We start from the raw sequence: 19,762 nt of genomic DNA, 5'->3' as shown, positions 1-19,762 counted from the left end.
CATCAAGAAATTTAATGTTTAAACATTATAAAACCCATATCAATTAAACTTACTGTTAAAAATGATTCCTTGTAATGACTTTTAATGTACCACAGACCCCATAGCGGGAATTGAAGAATACCAATGATAAATATTATCCAACCGGCAGCTGAAAAAAAGGAATAATATATGTTAGAAGTGTACAAATTATAAAATTAAGGGTATTTCGAAATTTGGGAGTAAGTAAGTAAGAAAGTAAGTAAGTAATTAAGTAAGTAAATAAGTAAGTAACTAAGTAAGTAAGAAAGAAAGTAAATAGGTAAGGAATTAATTAAGTAAGTAAATAAGTAAGTAAGCAAGTAACTAAGTAAGTAAGAAAGAAAGTAAATAAGTAAGTAATTAAGTAAGTAAGTAAGTAAGTAAGTAAGTAAATAAATAAGTAAGTAACTAAGTAAGTAGGAAAGTAAGTAAATAAGTAAGCAAGTAAGAAATCAATTATGTAAGTAACTAAGTAAGTAAAAAAATAAATAAGTAAGTAAGTAAAGAAGTTAGTAAGTAAGTAAGTAAATAGGTAAGTCAGTAAGTAAGTAAGTAAGTAAGTAAGTAAATAAGTAAGTTAGTAAGAAAATAAGAAAGTAAGAAGCAGTTTTACATTCACAAGAAACACGTTTATCTCTATTGACCTCGATATATTTAAGCAATTTATGGAATTTTAACAAAAGGGACAAATATTGACCGATCCTGATAAAATTAATATTTATTTGGTCCGGATTTCATTGCGATATTTATGTTTTAAGTAAATTGTGGACATTAAAGGAGACTTTATGTGGCAGCTAGGGTCAAATAAGGGCAAAAGAAAAACTATTTTATTAAATTTTTTATGAAAATTACTCAATTTTTGTTAGTGATTTTCATATATACATTCTTCTTTTTGAATATGGGCCTTAGTTCTGCCGCTTTCTATTGAAATTCAAGTATATTTAACATAGTTTTATGTTTAAAAGCCCTTTCGGGATTTGTGCTGTTTTTCTTCCTTGGACCGAAAAAAGTGTATGTGCGGAATTTCATCCTATTTGTAACTTGGGAAGAAGCCAATATAGGGTTAAAGTTATAAAAAATCTACATACTATCATTAAAAATCGTCCACGAGAATTTAAAATGGTTAAAAATTAAAGTCACAAACTGAACATTTGGACGTTTTTCAAATGAACCCTTACAGCGTTTTGCGACAACTTTTGTGTAATATTTTACATATAATTTACCATTTGCTGAATCCGGATAATCAATACCCTTATAGGTTAAAGGTTCTATCGTAATTACGGAATATATAAATATAATTGTCATCATAACGGGAGTCAAAAATGACCAGCAGATACGCCAATACATGGAAACCTTTCTGTGCGTCATAAATTCGACATCATCACAGAAATTTTGTAAGCCTTTTAAATAAAAAAAACCAATAAAATAATAAATTATAAATATAATATAAATGCTTGCCATAAATCCAGATAACACCAACAATTTCGAATATCGCCAAAGCAAATATCACATAAGTACCACCATAGAAATCCACTAAATTTAAAATCCATTGACCACCCTAAAATTGAAAAAAGGCAATAATAATTTAAAATATACATCAATTTTGAAAATCACTTACCGGTGTCACATAAACAACACCCAAAAGAAAACCACATATGGAAGTTATCAAGGCTACAACCCAATATTTCAAAGATTTATATTGATCACATATTATAGTAACAATTGTACTTTGAAGAGCCACTATTGAGCCCACACCCAAGACAAACAACATAAAAAAGAAAAGTACAGCAAACAATTGCGGTATAGCCTGAAATTTAGCTATAGCATCGGGATAGGAAATAAAAGCTAAAGCGGTGCCACTTTTAACCACTTCCTTTATATTGGTAACATTAAGATTATGGGCTAAATTTCCCAAAATACCGAATATAGTAATACCAGCCAACATACTCGTAACGGTATCCAAACTGGTGACAATCATGGCATCTCTGCAATAAGGAACAAGTAGGAAAGTATAGTCGGGCATGGCCGACCATATAATACCCTACACCATGAGTATATTTTTAAAATTTTTACTTTTTATAAAGAAACTTTTATGTTGAATATTATTCCAAAATATTTAAGCAATTTATTGATAAAAAAACAAAATTTCTAAATGAGGCTTTATATAGGTCAAATATGGGCCGATCCTCGGTAAATTTGGAAAAAGTATATATTTTTAAATAACAGTTAGTTTTGTTGAGTTTCATTGCGATACAAATGGTTACAAGTCAATTTTAGACGTTTAAGACATTTTTTGAATGGGAGTTTGTATTGGGGCTAGGGTCAAATAAGGGCAAATCCTTACGAAAAACTGCAGTGTCATTTATACTTATATAAGACTTATTTTTGTCAATTTTTAGAGAGATAGTAGAATATTTGACGTAATTATGGCATAAAAAGTTCAAATCGGGAGGTACGGTTGTATGGGGGCTAGGTGAAATAATGGACCGATTTCAACCATTTTCAATAGGCTTCGTCCCTGTGCCAAAAAACATGCTTGGTTCAAATATCATCAAATTATCTTGAAAATTGCAGCCTGTACCTTGTGCACAACGTTTACATGGACAGCCAGCCGGACAGACGGACGGACATGATTCTGAATCGATCGGTATACTTTAAGGTGGGTATTGGACCAATATTTTTGTATGTTACAAACATCAGCACAAACGTATAATACCCTCCCAACTATAGTGGTGTAGGGTATAATTAATATAGCTTTTTAAAAATGTTTATAAGAGAACATTTACCTATAGATCGGATGGTCGAAACGATTGTAAGATGAGAACATTATAATAGGTCCGCAACCTACAGCTAACGAAAAGAAACATTGTACTACAGCTTCTTTCCAAACCTGCAAAAATAAATTAGTAACAAACAAATTTCAATTAATTTAAATGTTATTTCAGATATATGAGTCTGAAACTGTTTAAAGTTTTTATCAATTTATCCACCAAGCCATAATTCCACTTTCGTTCGGAATGGAATTCTGTGGCAGATCGCATAATTTTTATCAATTTGAAAAACATTTCATTTACCTTCAAATTAAGTAGCTCTTTCCATTGAGGATTTAAGAAGAATATAATACCATCAACGGCACCGTCTAATGTAACACTGCGTATTAGCAGGGCAATCAGCACTAAATAGGGAAATAACGCCAGAAAGTATGCTGCCTTGCCGGAACTTTTAACGCCCCGACGTATGACCAAGAATATAACGACCCATGAAACAAACAAGGTTAGAGTTAAATATAAGTTCGGCATTCCCAAACCATCTTCTATTTGCAATTTTTCTTTGGCAACGATTTCACTAAAAATAGAAAATAATAAATTAGTTTCTAAAACAAAAGTTCAGAGAAATGTTATCATCCGAATTGAATATTTAAAGGATAAATGAATCGCCGCATTCGTTATATATTCAGATCTAAGGAAAATTACTAAATTTTTTATTTGATATCAAATACCATTTATAAAAATATCGAAAATTTGTTATATATTTTGAATATGTACGTTGATTCGACCCCAGATCTAAAATTACTTTATCATACATTTGGGAAACTTCATTAAACATTCGGTAACCTGATACGTTATTAAATACTTGACAATATTTTAGAACTTACGTAAAATACAACTCTGAACTACTGGTCAATTTATGCGAAGCATTATGATGTTGTATAGCATCAGGTTTTGGTAATGAATCCAAACAATCTAGACCCCATTCTTCGCGACAATAAGTCCAGGGCAATATTGCTTGACAAGAGACCACCATATAATAGAGTGTAAGAGCAATAAGAGATGAGTAGTAGGTGATAACACACACTGTGCCAAAAGCTTGACCATAGCCAACACCTAAACAGAAAACAAAAGGGGTTAAAAAGATCGTTATCTAAATTTTTACCATAATCTCTTAAATCACACTCACCTAAAAACGATGGACATATAGACCACACTTTTACCGAACCTTTACTAGAAAATTGTCCCAAAATCATTTCCAAATAATACATGGGTTTACCTACAATTAAATTTTTTTTTTAATATTTATTATATATTAATTGTTAATTTTACTCACCTATAAAGAATAATACCACCAAATAGGGTATTAGGAATGCTCCGCCACCATTTTCATAGGCTGTAAAGGGAAAACGCCATACATTTCCCAAACCCACGGACATCGATATGCAGGACATAAGAAACTCTAGGCCATTACCCCAATTAGCTCGTTCTTTACCGCCACCTTCTGCATCACCACCGCTATCGACTTTGTCTTCAGACTTTTTTTCTTCATTATTTGTGAGCTGTAATAAAAAGTGTAAAATCAATGTTTCTAAATCTTAATATATTCTTTAATAGAGAATCCATTTTTTAATATTCCTTTTATCTTATGAAACCAAATATTACACCAATTTATCAGACATACATTCGAGGGGTTTGATATTAAAAGTTATTAAATCATTTCATATCAGTTTCTCCATGTAAAAGGGATCTGATATATCTCGATCTAAAAACAAGTTAGAGTGCTATATTCGGCTGTGCCGAATCTTAAATACCCTCCACCAGCTACTTTTATGTTATTAATTTTCTAATTGATTAAATATATGTAAAAATACGTTTTCTCATGTCTTTAATAGAAAAAATCCCAAAAGTTAAATATATTACAATTCCAAGATTTATTGAACATTATAAATTTAGTAATTTGTATGTAAGTGTGTGAAAGATTTAGAGATTTTCAAAATACAAATACGTATATAATTATGTTCTACACAAAATATTGTTCAACACAAATTGATAATGCTCTTTAAATATGGCTAAAGCGCTTTTAGGGTCCTGCCCCTAATATAGGTGAAATAGAAGTACAAAAAGCTAATATTTTTGCCAAATAATGTATTAATAGCTTAATTTGGTAATAAGTAATGTGCGTTTAAGAGATTTTCGTAAAAGAACTTTGTATGTGAGCTATGTCCAATTATGTATATAAAGACAAAATTTCAGAATTCTGTATCTATATCATATTATTGTGATTCTAAGTGATTTTCTGGACCTAGTATGAGAGCTATGACCAAATATGGACTTATGAATTTATGTATATAAGAGCAATATTTTCGATAAATGTATGGATATCAATATGTGGTTATGAGTTATGTGAGTTTTTTATGATTTTCGGAAGGGAACCTTGTATGGGAGCTATGACCAATTATGGACCGATCCAAAAAACTTTCATTGTAATATTTCTGTATATAAGATTAATATTTGTACCAAATTTTATATCGATATCTTAATTTCGTAATGACTACTGCGCGTTTAAGTGATTTCGGGAGGGGGCCTTATATGGGAGCTATGACCAATTATGGACCGATCCAAAAAAACTTTCATGGTTATATTTCTGTATATAAGAGCAATACTTGTACCAAATTTTGTATCGATATCTTAATTTAGTAATGAGTTATGTGCGTTTAAGAGATTTTCGGGAGGGGACCTTGTATGGGAGCTATGACCAATTATGGACCGATCGAAAAAATCTTTTATTGTAATATTTCTGTATATAAGAGCAATACTTGTACCAAATTTTATATCGATATCTTAATTTAGTAATGAGTTATGTGCGTTTAGGTGATTTTCGGGAGGCGACCTTGTATGGGAGCTATGACCAAATATGGACCGATCGAAAAAATCTTTCATTTTAATATTTCTGTGTATAAGAGCAATACTTGTACCAAATTTTATGTCTATATCTTAATTTAGTAATGAGTTATGCGCGTTTAAGTGATTTTCGGGAGGGGACCTTGTATGGGAGCTATGACCAATTATGGACCGATCCGAAAAAGATTTAATTTTAATATTTCTGTATATAAGAGAAATACTTGTACCAAATTTTATATCGATATCTTAATTAAGTAATGGGTTATGTGCGTTTAAGTGATTTTCGGGAGGGGACCTTGTATGGGAGCTATGACCAAATATGGACCGATCGAAAAAAAATCTTCAATTGTATTATATTTGTATATAAGAGCAATACTTGTACCAAATTTTATATCGATATCTTAATTTAGTAATGAGTTATGCGCGTTTAAGTGATTTTCGGGAGGGGACCTTCTGTGGGAGCTATGACCAAATATGGACCGATCCAAAAAATCTTTCATTGTAATATTTATGTATATAAAAGCAATACTTGTACCAAATTTTATATCTATATCTTGATTTAATAAAGAGTTATGCGCGTTTAAGAGATTTTCGGGAGGGGACCTTGTATGGGAGCTATTACCAAATGTGGACCGATCCAAAAAATCTTTCATTGTAATATTTCTGTATATAAGAGCAATACTTGTACCAAATTTTATAACGATATCTTAATTTAGTAATGAGTTGTGCATGTTTAAGTGATTTTCGGGAGGGGACCTTGTATGGGAGCTATGACCAATTATGGACCCACCAAAAAAAGTTTTCCTCTAGATAAATTCTATTGTCAAAAAAATTCAATTTCTAAAATTTTGTGAAAATATCGACATTACGACGGGAGTTATTAACAAAAAACCAAATTTCCGGGAATTTGTACTTTTGTATGGGAGGTATATGAAATTGTGGACCGATTCTGATGATTCTACGCAAAGATTAAGCTCTTGTGCGGAAACGAATGTATGCCAATTTTTATGGAATTATCTTGCATAGTTTTCGAGAAAATTACATCGGAATGTGTAAAAAATGCCTATTTTTTTCGAGGTTGTTTCAAATTTTGATTTATAATTTTTCCCGATGTGAACCGATTTTGCCCATTTTCAATACCAAACAACTTAGGAAAACAAAGAACATTTTGGGTGAATTTGGTTAAATTCTATTGCTTCGTTTTATCGTGAGCGTGTTTTACACAGACAGACGGACAGACGGACATAGCTAGATCGACTCAGAATTTGATAAGGACCCAGAATATATATACTTTGTTGGGTCTCAGATGAATATTTCTTGGTGTTACACACGGAATGACAAAGTTATATATACCCTCTATCACCACTGATGGTGGTGGAGGGTATAAAAACAAATGACAATACAAATCATGTATATCCGCCATAATAATTTCGGATATTTGTGCATTTAGAATAAAAGTATTTAAAGGGTCACACAGGACAGGAAAAATGTCCTGGCTATTGGAGATATGTCCTCGGGGTACACACGGCTGTGGGTTAAGAGAATGTTAGTTAAAAGTCTGATACACGGTAATGTCTATAATTCGGAATAATTTCGCTGCTGTTGCCGAGACAACAGATACCTCACATAAGAGTGAATGTGATACCATTAAATTTTTCTTCTTTTCCATGTTTTGCGGTCTACTTATAGGTAAATGAAAGCGGTGTTTTCTCTTCTCTAAAGTTAAGCAACATGGCAACAATGGTTATTGACAAGCTAGCTTAGGTACTAAAGCAAAGTGCTTGTACCGGTAAAACTATGTACAGTACATTTCTTTTATAGTCGTATAAGTTATAGTCACATTAGTGATATATTAAATTTTATTAGTTTTAAAATCAATTTTATACAAAAAATTTTACCTTTTTTTATTTATATATATATATATATATATATATAAATAATATAAATATATTATATATATATTAATATATATATATATATTATATAATTATATTATAATATATATAATATATATATTATATATATATATAAATAATATAATATATATATATAATAAATATAAATATTTATATATATATAATAATATATAATATATATATATATTATATATATATATATATTTAATATAATATATATATATAATATATATATATATATATACTTTTGTGGGTCTACGACCGATATTTCTGTGTGTTACAAACATAATGACAAAATAACTATATCCCCAATGTTTATATGGATACGCATGTGTATTAGCTTTGTTCCAGAACTTTTCTGGCTAAAAAGAATTAATGAATATTCTCTTTGTACTTGTAAAAAGTACGGGAACAGAAAGAACTAAATTTATCTTTCAATAAATAAAAAAAGGTAAATTTTTTGTATAAAATTGATTTTAAAACTAATAAAATTTAATATATCACTAATGTGACTATAACTTATACGACTATAAAAGAAATGTACTGTACATAGTTTTACCGGTACAAGCACTTTGCTTTAGTACCTAAGCTAGCTTGTCAATAACCATTGTTGCCATGTTGCTTAACTTTAGAGAAGAGAAAACACCGCTTTCATTTACCTATAAGTAGACCGCAAAACATGGAAAAGAAGAAAAATTTAATGGTATCACATTCACTCTTATGTGAGGTATCTGTTGTCTCGGCAACAGCAGCGAAATTATTCCGAATTATAGACATTACCGTGTATCAGACTTTTAACTAACATTCTCTTAACCCACAGCCGTGTGTACCCCGAGGACATATCTCCAATAGCCAGGACATTTGTCCTGTCCTGTGTGAACCCTTTAAATACTTTTATTCTAAATGCACAAATATCCGAAATTATTATGGCGGATATACATGATTTGTATTGTCATTTGTTTTTATACCCTCCACCACCATCAGTGGTGATAGAGGGTATATATAACTTTGTCATTCCGTGTGTAACACCAAGAAATATTCATCTGAGACCCAACAAAGTATATATATTCTGGGTCCTTATCAAATTCTGAGTCGATCTAGCTATGTCCGTCTGTCCGTCTGTCTGTGTAAAACACGCTCACGATAAAACGAAGCAATAGAATTTAACCAAATTCACCCAAAATGTTCTTTGTTTTCCTAAGTTGTTTGGTATTGAAAATGGGCAAAATCGGTTCACATCGGGAAAAATTATAAATCAAAATTTGAAACAACCTCGAAAAAAATAGGCATTTTTTACACATTCCGATGTAATTTTCTCGAAAACTATGCAAGATAATTCCATAAAAATTGGCATACATTCGTTTCCGCACAAGAGCTTAATCTTTGCGTAGAATCATCAGAATCGGTCCACAATCACTTAAACGCGCATAACTCATTACCAAATTAAGATATCGATATAAAATTTGGTACAAGTATTGCTCTTATATACAGAAATATTACAATGAAAGCTTTTTTGGATCGGTCCATAATTGGTCATAGCTCCCATAAAAGGTCCCCTCCCGAAAATCACTTAAACGCGCATAACTCATTACCAAATTAAGATATCGATATAAAATTTGGTACAAGTGTTGCTCTTATATACAGAAATATTATAATGAAAGATTTTTTCGATCGGTCCATATTTGGTCATAGCTCCCATACAAGGTCCCCTCCCGAAAATCATTTAAACGCACATAACTCATTACTAAATTAAGATATCGATATAAAATTTGGTACAAGTATTGCTCTTATATACAGAAATATAACCATGAAAGCTTTTTTGGATCGGTCCAAAAATTAAACGCGCATAACTCAATAGTAAATTAAGATATCGATATTAAATTTGATACAAGTATTGCTTTTATATACTGAAATATAACCCTGAAAGTTTTTTTGGATCGGTCCATATTTGGTCATAGCTCCCATACAAGGTCCCCTCCCGAAAATGACTTAAACGCGCATAACTTATTATTAAATTATGATATCGATATAAAATTTGGTACTAGTATTGTTCTTATATACAGAAATATTACAAGGAAAGTTTTTTTGGATCGGTCCATATATACTAGGTCCAGCCCCTAAAAGCGCTTTAACCGTATTTAAAGAGCATTATCAATTTGTGTTGAACAAAATTCCATGTAGAACAAAATTATATATGTATTTGTATTTTTAAAATCTCTAAATCTTTCACACACATACATACATGCAAATTACTAAATTAATAATGTTCAATAAATTTTGGAATTGTAATAGATTTAACTTTTGGTATTTTTTCTATTAAAGACATGAGAAAACTTATTTCTACAAATATTTCATCAATTAGAATAGTAATAACATAGAAGTAGCTGGTGGAGGGTATTTAGGATTCGGCACAGCCGAATATAGCACTCTAACTTGTTAAAAATAATGGAAATGGAAGCCGTTAAGAGTTGTTAACATATTCCTAAAATAGTATTTTAATATGACAACTTACTTTTTAATTTTATTTATATAATCCTTCCTTATACTTTTTGGTATATATTTAATACACTTCGCCAATTAAGAAAACCTTCTTAAATGTTTATTAACAATTGATTTTTAATACAACACTGTCATATTGTTTTTTATTACTTAAGATTCACAATATTTTAATTACACTATTTTTCTATGAACATTAAATTCAATAACTCATTTAAGTTTTACGATGAATAATTAAAACTGAACATGACTGAACAAAACACAAAACATCACTGAACTTAGCAAAATTTCTGCATTATTTATTTATTTTTTTTCAAGCTAAAAAATGGAGTATTTATATTTTTTTGTTTGTGTACTCTTCTTACTATCATCCGGAAGTAACCTAAAAGTATACGTCCAGACGGAGAAAACTAGAAATCAGTGTATTTTGTTTTTGTAAAATGTGTGCTCTCGTCTGACAATTGTACAGAAGTGACTACAATCCACACTTCCAGATGAATAAAATACAACATTAATGTGAACACTCTTCAAACTGTCTTCCAGAAGTGACATAAAAGTATAAATCAAGAAGATACAAATTAGGAAACAATGTATTTTGTTATTGTAAAATGTGTGTTCTCACCCAACTTTCATACAGAAGTCACTAAAACGTATACTTCCAGATGAAAATTCAACAGACATGGTTTTTTGTTTAAGCAAAATGGATGCACTCTTGAAACTATCATCCGGAAGTAACTTAAAAGTTTATTTCTAGAAGACGAAAATTCGAAATCAATGTATTTTGTTTTTTAAAATGTGCGTTCTCGTCTGACAATCCAGAAGTGTTTCTGACGTGGCGTCTGGGGTGATGTGCAATAGTTTTCTCTTTTAAATGTTTGAAGGGCATACTTCCAAAAATGTTAAATGTTTTACTCTAAAATATTTTTTTAGTTCTTCATAAATTTTATGATTATTTCATCAAATTGTAAGAGTTATATTTTGGAACGCATTAGTCCCTCAACGAAATAAATAAAAATAATGTTATAATTAATATTGAATATACATACTTTTGTATTTATTGAAATTACCTGTTATACTTTAGGAAGCAATAAAATTCACTTAAGATCAATACATTTCCCACCAAAGTTTAAACGGTCAGATCTTTTTTTTACATTTTCTGCAAATATTCGAAATTTTTAATGGAACCGCGTGATGAAATAAGACATATATAATCCGTTTTTTATATTTTAATTCTGTTAGAAGTATTTTAATAGGGGTTATTGCTTTCTAAAAAATAAAATAATTAAAAATTAATAAATTAATTTATTTATTGTTTGAATCAATAAAACGTTACCTTTCATGAACATTTTTTAAATAACTTGGAATTAAACCGTCTATAAAGATCTGAAATTACTAAGTTGTGGATTATTTTAAAAATTATTTACAGTCACTAACGATAGAAACATCTTAACGACCCTATACTATTTTTTGTTTGCTTTCCTCTAATTAAGGAGTTATACGCTTTCAAAAACTTAAGAATATTAGTATCATATAAAGGTCATTGAAAGACCTGGTGTTAATAACTAAAAAAGTACCTATAATTAGAATAATTAAATCCAAAGCTATATAAAAATTAATAAAATTGTATTAAAAAACTTGGTTTTTAAAATATTTGATTTTAATATTAAATATCTTATATGGGCACTTTCGTGTCAAGTGTCCTGACCCAAGTCAAAAAATAAATTATGTATAAAACAGTAGTATTAATTTGAATATAATGATTCAAACTAACGTTTGAATACTTTAAGTAAAATTTTATTGTATTTTTTGTTACGATAATGAAATACAATTTTAGCTCAAAGTGATCATTCGTAAAACGCGCAAATAAAAATTAAATTGAAACGCGCAATAAAAATATATTGAAAGTTAAAATTTAACTCAAACAAATCTAAATAGGTTAAAAATGCAATAAAAACCGAAACGTATAACTTGAAAAAGTCTTTAAAAGCTTTTAACTCCTAAAAAATTAAGAGGAGAGAAGAAATTTAATATAAAATTATTTTTAATTAAACATATTAGACTTCGTTTAAAAATAATGGAAACGGAAGCGTTTAGAGCTGGTTACTTATTTCTAATATAGTATTTTAATGTAAAATATGACAAATACTTTTTAATTCTTTTTAATAATAATCCTTGAAGATAATTACTGTTTGGTATATATTTAATAACTTCATCTATTACCAAAACCATCTTAATTGTTTTCTAACAGTTGTCTTTTAACAAAACACTGTCATAATATTCTTATTGCTTAATATTCACAATATATTAATTATACTCTATTTTTCTATGAATATTAAATTCAATAACTCATTTAAGTTTTACAATGAATAATTAAAATTGAACATGGCTGGACACACACTCAGCCAAATTTCTGCATTATTTATTTTTCCGCGTTCACGCAAAAAATGGATATTTATATTTTTTGTTTTTGTACTCTACTTACTATCATCCGGAAAGTAACCTAAAAGTATACTTCACAGAATGGGGAAAACAAGAAAATCAATGTATTTTGTTTTTGTAAAATGTGTGCTCTCGTTGACTATCGTCCAGAAGTGACTACAATCCACACTTCCAGATGAATAAAATACAACATTGATGTGAAAACTCTTCAAACTGTCTTAAGATTGTGACATAAACATACAAATCAAGGAAGATTACAAAATTAGGAAACTATGTACTTTGTTATTGTAAAATGTGTGTTCTCTCCCAGCTATCATTCCAGAAGTCACTGAAACGTATACTTCCATATGAAAAAAAAATCAACAGACATGGTTTTTTGTTTAAGCAAAATGGATACACTCTTCTAACTATCATCCGGAAGTAACTTAAAAGTATATTTCTAGAAGACGAAAATTCGAAATCAATGTATTTTGCTTTTGTAAAAGACGCGTTTCGTCTGGGGTGATGCGCAATAGTTTTGTCTTAATATTTGAAGGGTACTTTAAAATTTTGTTCTACACAATTTGATAATGCAACTAGTTATGCGGTTATAGCGTTTTTTTAAGCTAAATTTCTGTACAAAAATGCTATATTTCAGTCACAATTTTGTATTTAAATCGTAATTTTAGTAACAAGAGTGTTTAAGTGATTTTCTGAAGGGCACCTTGTATGGTACCTTCGCACCCATGTTATGAACCGATCGTTAAAAAATCTTGAAATGGAATTTTTGTAATGTGCGTTCAAGAGAGAAAGAGAGTATGAGAGCTATGACCAAATATGGACCGATCGTTAAACAATTATATGTAATTTTTGTATATAAGAGTAATATTTTTGATAAATGTTGATGGATATCAATATTTGGTAATGTGTTATGTGTGTTTAAGTGATTTTCGGGAGGGGACCTTGTATTGGAGCCGATCGTGAAAAAATTTTGAAATAACATTTATGTGTACAAAAATAGTATTTGTGCCAAATATTTTATGGGTATCACTATTGGGTATCACTATGAGATAATGATGACCTTGTATGGGAGCTCATGATCAATTATGGGCCGATAAAAAAAATATTTCACAGTATTATTTCACTGTATATGAGTAATGCTTGTGACAAACTTTATATCGATATGTTAACTTAGTAATGAATTATAGGCGTTTAAGTGATTTTCGGAGGGGATCTTGTATGGGAGCTATGTGCAATTATGGACCGAATCAGAATTTTTTCTCTGAATGAATTCTATTGACATGGGATTTCAACTTGTAAAATTTTGTGATGATATCGATACTGTTACAGAAGTTATTAACAAAAAATCCATTTTCCGGGAATATGTACTTTTGTATGGAAGGTAAATGAAATTTGTGGATCAATTCTGACAATTTTCAGCAGGGATCAAGGTCTTGTGTAGAAAAGAAAGTATGGTGATTTTTATGGAATTATCTTTCATGGTTTTCGAGAAAATTACATCAGAAATTTAAAAAAAAAATATTATTTTTTTCGAGGTTTTGAACCGATTTTGCTTATTTCAATACCAAACTGCTTAGGATAATAGTAAATATTTTCGGTGAATTTGTATGTTTGAACGGTATAGACTACTAAACGGCTGAACAAATTTTCTCGAAATTTTCACAGCGTATGTCTGTAATAGGAATATTTTGAAATTTCAAGTGGGCGAGCAGCCATGTCCATATTAATTAAAAAACAGTAGGAAAGTATAGTCGGGCATGGCCGACCATATAATACCCTACACCATAAGTATATTTTAAACATTTTTATTTTTTTATTAAGAAACTTTTATGTTGAATATTACCATAAATCCAAAATATTTAAGCAATTTATTGATAAAAAAATTAAAATTTTTATATGAGGCTTTATATAGGTCAAATATGGGCCGATCCTCGGTAAATTTGGGAAAAGGATATATTTTTAAATAACAGTTAGTTTTGTTGAGTTTCATTGCGATACAAATGATTACAAGTCAATTTTAGACGTTTAAGACATTTTTTGAAGGGGGGTTTGTATGGGGGCTAGGGTCAAATATAGGCCGATCCTTACGAAAATCTGCAGTGTCATTTATACTTATATAAAACTTATTTGTGCCAATTTTTAGAGAGATAGTAGAATATTTGACGTAATTATGGCATAAAAAGTTCAAATCGGGAGGTACGGTTGTATGGGGGCTAGGTGAAATAATGGACCGATTTCAACCATTTTCAATAGGCTTCGTCCCTGTGCCAAAAAACATGCTTGGTCCAAATTTCATCAAATTATCTTGAAAATTGCGGCCTGTACCTTGCGCACAAGGTTTACATGGACAGCCAGCCAGCCGGACAGACGGACGGACGGACATGTCTTAATCGACTCAAAAAATGATTCTGAATCGATCGGTATACTTAAAGGTGGGTATTGGACCAATATTTTTGTATGTTAAAAACATCAGCACAAACGTATAATACCCTCCCCACTATAGTGGTGTGTAGGGTATAATAAAAATCCGTATATTTCATATAAGAGTTAGAGTCCTCAAATATTGTTGGAGCCACTTTACTGCCATTACGATGATTTAGGAGAAAAAGTAGGTGGACCAAATACAAAGATTCGTTTATCTTGGCAACTAGAATCTAGAAGTTAGAATCTTGGGGACTTGACATCTCCCATATGAATAAGATACAAAATATTGTTTATCTAGGAAAATATAGAACTATATTCATCAAATTTTGCATAAATTACTTTAATAATCATCTGAACATTTTGGAGGAAAAAGTGCGGACTTTCATCTGGGGAACTTGAAGCACCCACATGAATTAAATATAAAAAATCGTATATCTAAGAAACTTCAGAGCTAAAATCTTCAAATTTATATGAATAACATTGACGTTCATGTGAACACCCATATATGAATTAAATACAAAATTTTGTATATCTTGAAAACTTTTAGATAATTTGAATTTTTCATAGATAGATAGAAATTGGCATCTCTCGTATTTAATATAAGTATTGTTAATCTGGAAAACTATTGTAGTTAGAATAGTTTTAGTTAAGTTGGGTTTTATACACTGAAAAAAATCCATGCCTATTATATACGAAAAATGTCGTACATTATACGAATCGTTCGTTGTATCGCACCACGAAATTCTTTCGTAATATATACGAAATTGTACGAAATATTTTAGTATAATGCAAAATATTCTTGAAAAAAATAGTGTGAATTTTTTTACAATTATTCCCTATTGATAAATATCCACAAATTCTTAAATTTTTACAGTGTCTTTCTGTATGTCTGGAAGGAACTATAGGATACGATTTACGTTGAAATTTCAAATGGGCGACGTATTACTCCTATATTCAGAAAAGATTAAATCAGTATATCTGAGATAATATGACATCTGAGAAACTATTAGAGCTAGAACCTTTAAATTCGACATGAATATCTTTGACATTCATGTAAATATTTAAAGTATAACGGGCGGAATTTTCAATGCGGGTTTGGCACTTCATATTTGAATTAAATATAAAATTTCGTACATCTGGGAAACTATTAGATTTTTAAAAATTTTTCGTAGATTTCATTACAATTTCAAGTAGGTTTTTATTTACATTGCTTTTAGGGTAGCAAAGCTACACTGAAAATAATCCATGCTCAACTTTACGAAAAAAAATTCGTAACTTCTATTTTCGTAATATTTACAAAAATTTCGTGTATAATACGAAATATTATTTATTAAAACCGTTTTCTATTTTTACGAAAGTACGAAAACCTTTCGTAATATTTTTTTCTTAAATTTTAGTGAAATTAAACATAATGATATTAATTATATTATGATTAAATAAAACTACAACATTTTATAAGATTTAAGAGAAAGTATAATATTATTCACGAATTATTTTCATAAAAAATGAAAATTTGTGTGGAGAATAATTTTGAACTAAAATTAGAAAACATATTTTAAAATGAACAAAAATGTTTGAATAAATTAATATTTCGTAAATTTTAACATATTTATTCAAAATTCCCTTATATCAATTTATATAAATTAATTTTTTCAAGAATATTTTGCATTATACTAAAATATTTCGTACAATTTCGTATATATTACGAAAGAATTTCGTGGTGCGAAACAACGAACGATTAGTACAATGTACGACATTTTTCGTATATATTAGGCATGGATTTTTTTCAGTGTAATAAGTATTATAAAAGCAAATTTTCCAAGATGCTGCAGTAATCAAGAAGTTGACAGTTTATTGAATGTACTTAACATTATTTAATAATAAAACATTATTTATAAATGTTTTTCCAATTTAAATTTGTTGTAATAACTATTCATATTAAATTTAGTTTTTTTATTGGGATTTTTTGTAATAAACTTTTGATGTTTAAGGTTATCCCAGTTGAAAAAGAACATACAAGTTTAAACAAATTATAATAATACGAGTAAATCATTTAACTCATATGATTCATTTCATATTAAAACTAATTTCAAATATTTATGTAAATTGACACGTTTTGTTACATGTGATATATAACTATAAGAATAAAAATGGGAATTTGATTATCTATCTTTTTCAAAGAAATAAAATAATCTCTCACATGGTTGTATGTATATCAATAGTTATAGAGTTTTATACAAATACTCAACATTTTAAAATTTTAAAGAAATTTTAAAAGATTTTTTTAAGAAATTTAAAAACAAAATTAAAATCAATTGTCTTAATTTCTACATTCCTCTTAATTTATTAATTTCGATTTAAATTTTTTTTTTTTTAACTGCGTATGCAATTAAATAAATACTTCGATTTTATCAAAAATATTATCTGGAAAATGTTATGATACAACCTAACAAAATATTTTTATTATCATATTAATATAATAATTGCAAAATGTACTAAAAAATGTATTAAAAATAATTGCATGTTACATGTCGTTAACTGATTAAAATTGAAATTAAATTATTTGGTAGAAAATATTAATTAAATAATCAAGGTCATGAATGTTTTTTAATTTTAATTTGTAATTTTCTTTTAAGAAAACAAAGGCCAACTAAGTTTGAAACATATCGGTTATTAGGTTTGTATGGGAGGTATTGAGAAAGAACAATTATCGGAAAATGCTCAAAAATACGATCTTGGACGTACTCTTTACCTGCCCCTCTTAATAATCTACTAAGACTTCAAGTACTATGGGTCTTCATTAGATGCTCAAATAATCTCAAATGTATGCTTCTCTTGGCATTACTGGTGCCATTAATAAAACTCTACAAGAGTCCTTGGACATCTTTACTGTCACCTTTAAAACATTTCTTAGCAGCTGAAGCGGTTATAAATCCACTCTATGAGTCTTCGTTAGTTAAGTGAGACAGAAATACTTCGTATAATTGCAAAATATACGAAGATGCGGAAATAAAGATTGAGGGCATATTCTTTAACTTGGACATATTCTTTAACTGTCACCTTAAGAGCAATTTGTAGAGGGTGTGTTTTAAATCCAGTTCGTCCACTAGACGAACTGGATTTTAAAGAGAGACCCAGATTCTTTTGCAATTCTTTCTTAGGGAATATATTAGAGAATGGCCCCTATTCTGCATTTCACTTCGAATCGAAATTTTCTTCGTATTTTGCATTTCGATTCGACTCTCCGCCACATAAACAACAACTTACAAAAACGTAGGTACGATCGTAACCCGGAATACACACGTTCGTAAAGCGAAATGGATTTGCTTCTTCTTTTTCTTACGATTCAGTTTTTTGTTAAAATACCTTTTTTCGATCGTTGCGTAACAGAATGCGTAAACTTAATCGAAATGCAGAACAGGGGCGAATACTTCCAGGTTAAAACACCCTATTTACATATTTTGTTTTTTTTTCGAGTGTTTGGTTTCTCTATCATTCGATCTTCACTTTTTATGGTGCATAGTCCATCTAAACATAAATCGAATATCGGGATTTAACACGAATATGTTGTGTACATACACAAAGTATTAACCGAAAGCTTTTCCAGTTCGACCCATTATTTTCCACTTCCGAAAATCTTTTAATCGTAAATAAGGCAAGTATTACGATTATGATATTGATATCGATATAAATTATGTTTGATTGTATTTCGTATGTGTGTATCATTCTGAAAAATTTCAGCGGAATTGGCACATAGTTGCCGATTTCGTCTTTACTTGGGTTCAGGTTGTACCTGTTAGAAAAGAAAAAAAACAGAGAAAGTAGAAACGTGTGAGATGAGATAGAGGAAGCTGCTGAATTGAATAACCAGGCCTTACTGACATGGATAATTAGTGTGGGTAACACCCATTCTGACAAATTTATGAACTCAAAAGAAGTTTCAATTAAATATTTGACAATTCGGATAGATCGCCAAAATAGGCCGATCCAAGCATCCGAATTTGGGTATCTGCCAAAGCAAGACAATCATATAGAAGATGTGTCCCACAGAAGTAATTGAATAAGAGGCCAATGCGTCTTGCAAAGATTGCCAAATTTACAGTAACAATCGAGTTGTGGTCTTTGGAGACCAAGAAGATATTTGGACCTATATGCATCTATTTATGACCACATCGCTATATATATTGAGCACGTGTGTTCACGCGGCCATGGAGAGGCGGTTTTCAGTAATCTGCCTCTTTATTACAAGTAGTGAAACACCGCTAAATTGATCTACTTCCTATCTGCTAAGCATCGTGCCAGTTCTTGCCAAAGTGTCAGCAATATTATTGTCATACGAAATCCCTTTGTCCCCTTATCCAAATTAGGCTGATATTCGAATGTCTCGCCATCTCATTGAGAGACGTCCGGCATTTTTGAAAAATTCTGGATGTGGAAAACACACCATATAGGGATTTAATAGCAGCTTGACTATAAGGACAGTTGCCAATAAATTAAAATTTTTTAAAACTTATAACGTTATACTGATTCTGGCAAACTTTAGACAAAAAATAATATCATTGCTATTGACACGTAATGAAATACATTACACGCTTGATTCGCATGGTCAGAGAAATTTTTAGACAAAAAATTACAATTTAGGAAGCTATTTTGACTTAATGTGAAAGATACAAAGTATATTAATTTAAAAATACCAAGAAAATTGGATTTTACTAACTTTTACTATTTCTAGTAATATATTACTATAGGAATACAAAGTGATCTTAAAACAGTCATTTATTTTTATCGCTTAGTGTT

At 29.7% G+C, this 19,762-nt stretch overlaps 1 protein-coding gene across 1 annotated transcript in view; it reads right to left on the bottom strand.

Moving 5' to 3' along the window:
* LOC111680763 (sodium-dependent nutrient amino acid transporter 1) overlaps positions 1–19,762 on the bottom strand; it is a 33,417-nt gene that overhangs the window by 674 nt on the left and 12,981 nt on the right. Inside the window, exons 2-10 of the mRNA XM_023442467.2 lie at positions 4,123–4,348; positions 3,976–4,065; positions 3,674–3,902; positions 3,093–3,363; positions 2,805–2,908; positions 1,637–2,003; positions 1,477–1,576; positions 1,242–1,418; positions 54–148 (exon numbers count right to left, since the gene is read on the bottom strand). Of these exons, the coding sequence (XP_023298235.2) occupies positions 54–148; positions 1,242–1,418; positions 1,477–1,576; positions 1,637–2,003; positions 2,805–2,908; positions 3,093–3,363; positions 3,674–3,902; positions 3,976–4,065; positions 4,123–4,348 (1,659 nt within the window). The remainder of the gene's footprint in view (positions 1–53; positions 149–1,241; positions 1,419–1,476; positions 1,577–1,636; positions 2,004–2,804; positions 2,909–3,092; positions 3,364–3,673; positions 3,903–3,975; positions 4,066–4,122; positions 4,349–19,762) is intronic.

Source organism: Lucilia cuprina, chromosome 3 (assembly GCF_022045245.1).
Source record: "Lucilia cuprina isolate Lc7/37 chromosome 3, ASM2204524v1, whole genome shotgun sequence".
Classification (NCBI taxonomy): Eukaryota; Metazoa; Arthropoda; class Insecta; order Diptera; family Calliphoridae; genus Lucilia; species Lucilia cuprina.
Note: the sequence above shows the minus strand (reverse complement) of the source record. Positions and strands in the feature narration are given on the sequence as shown.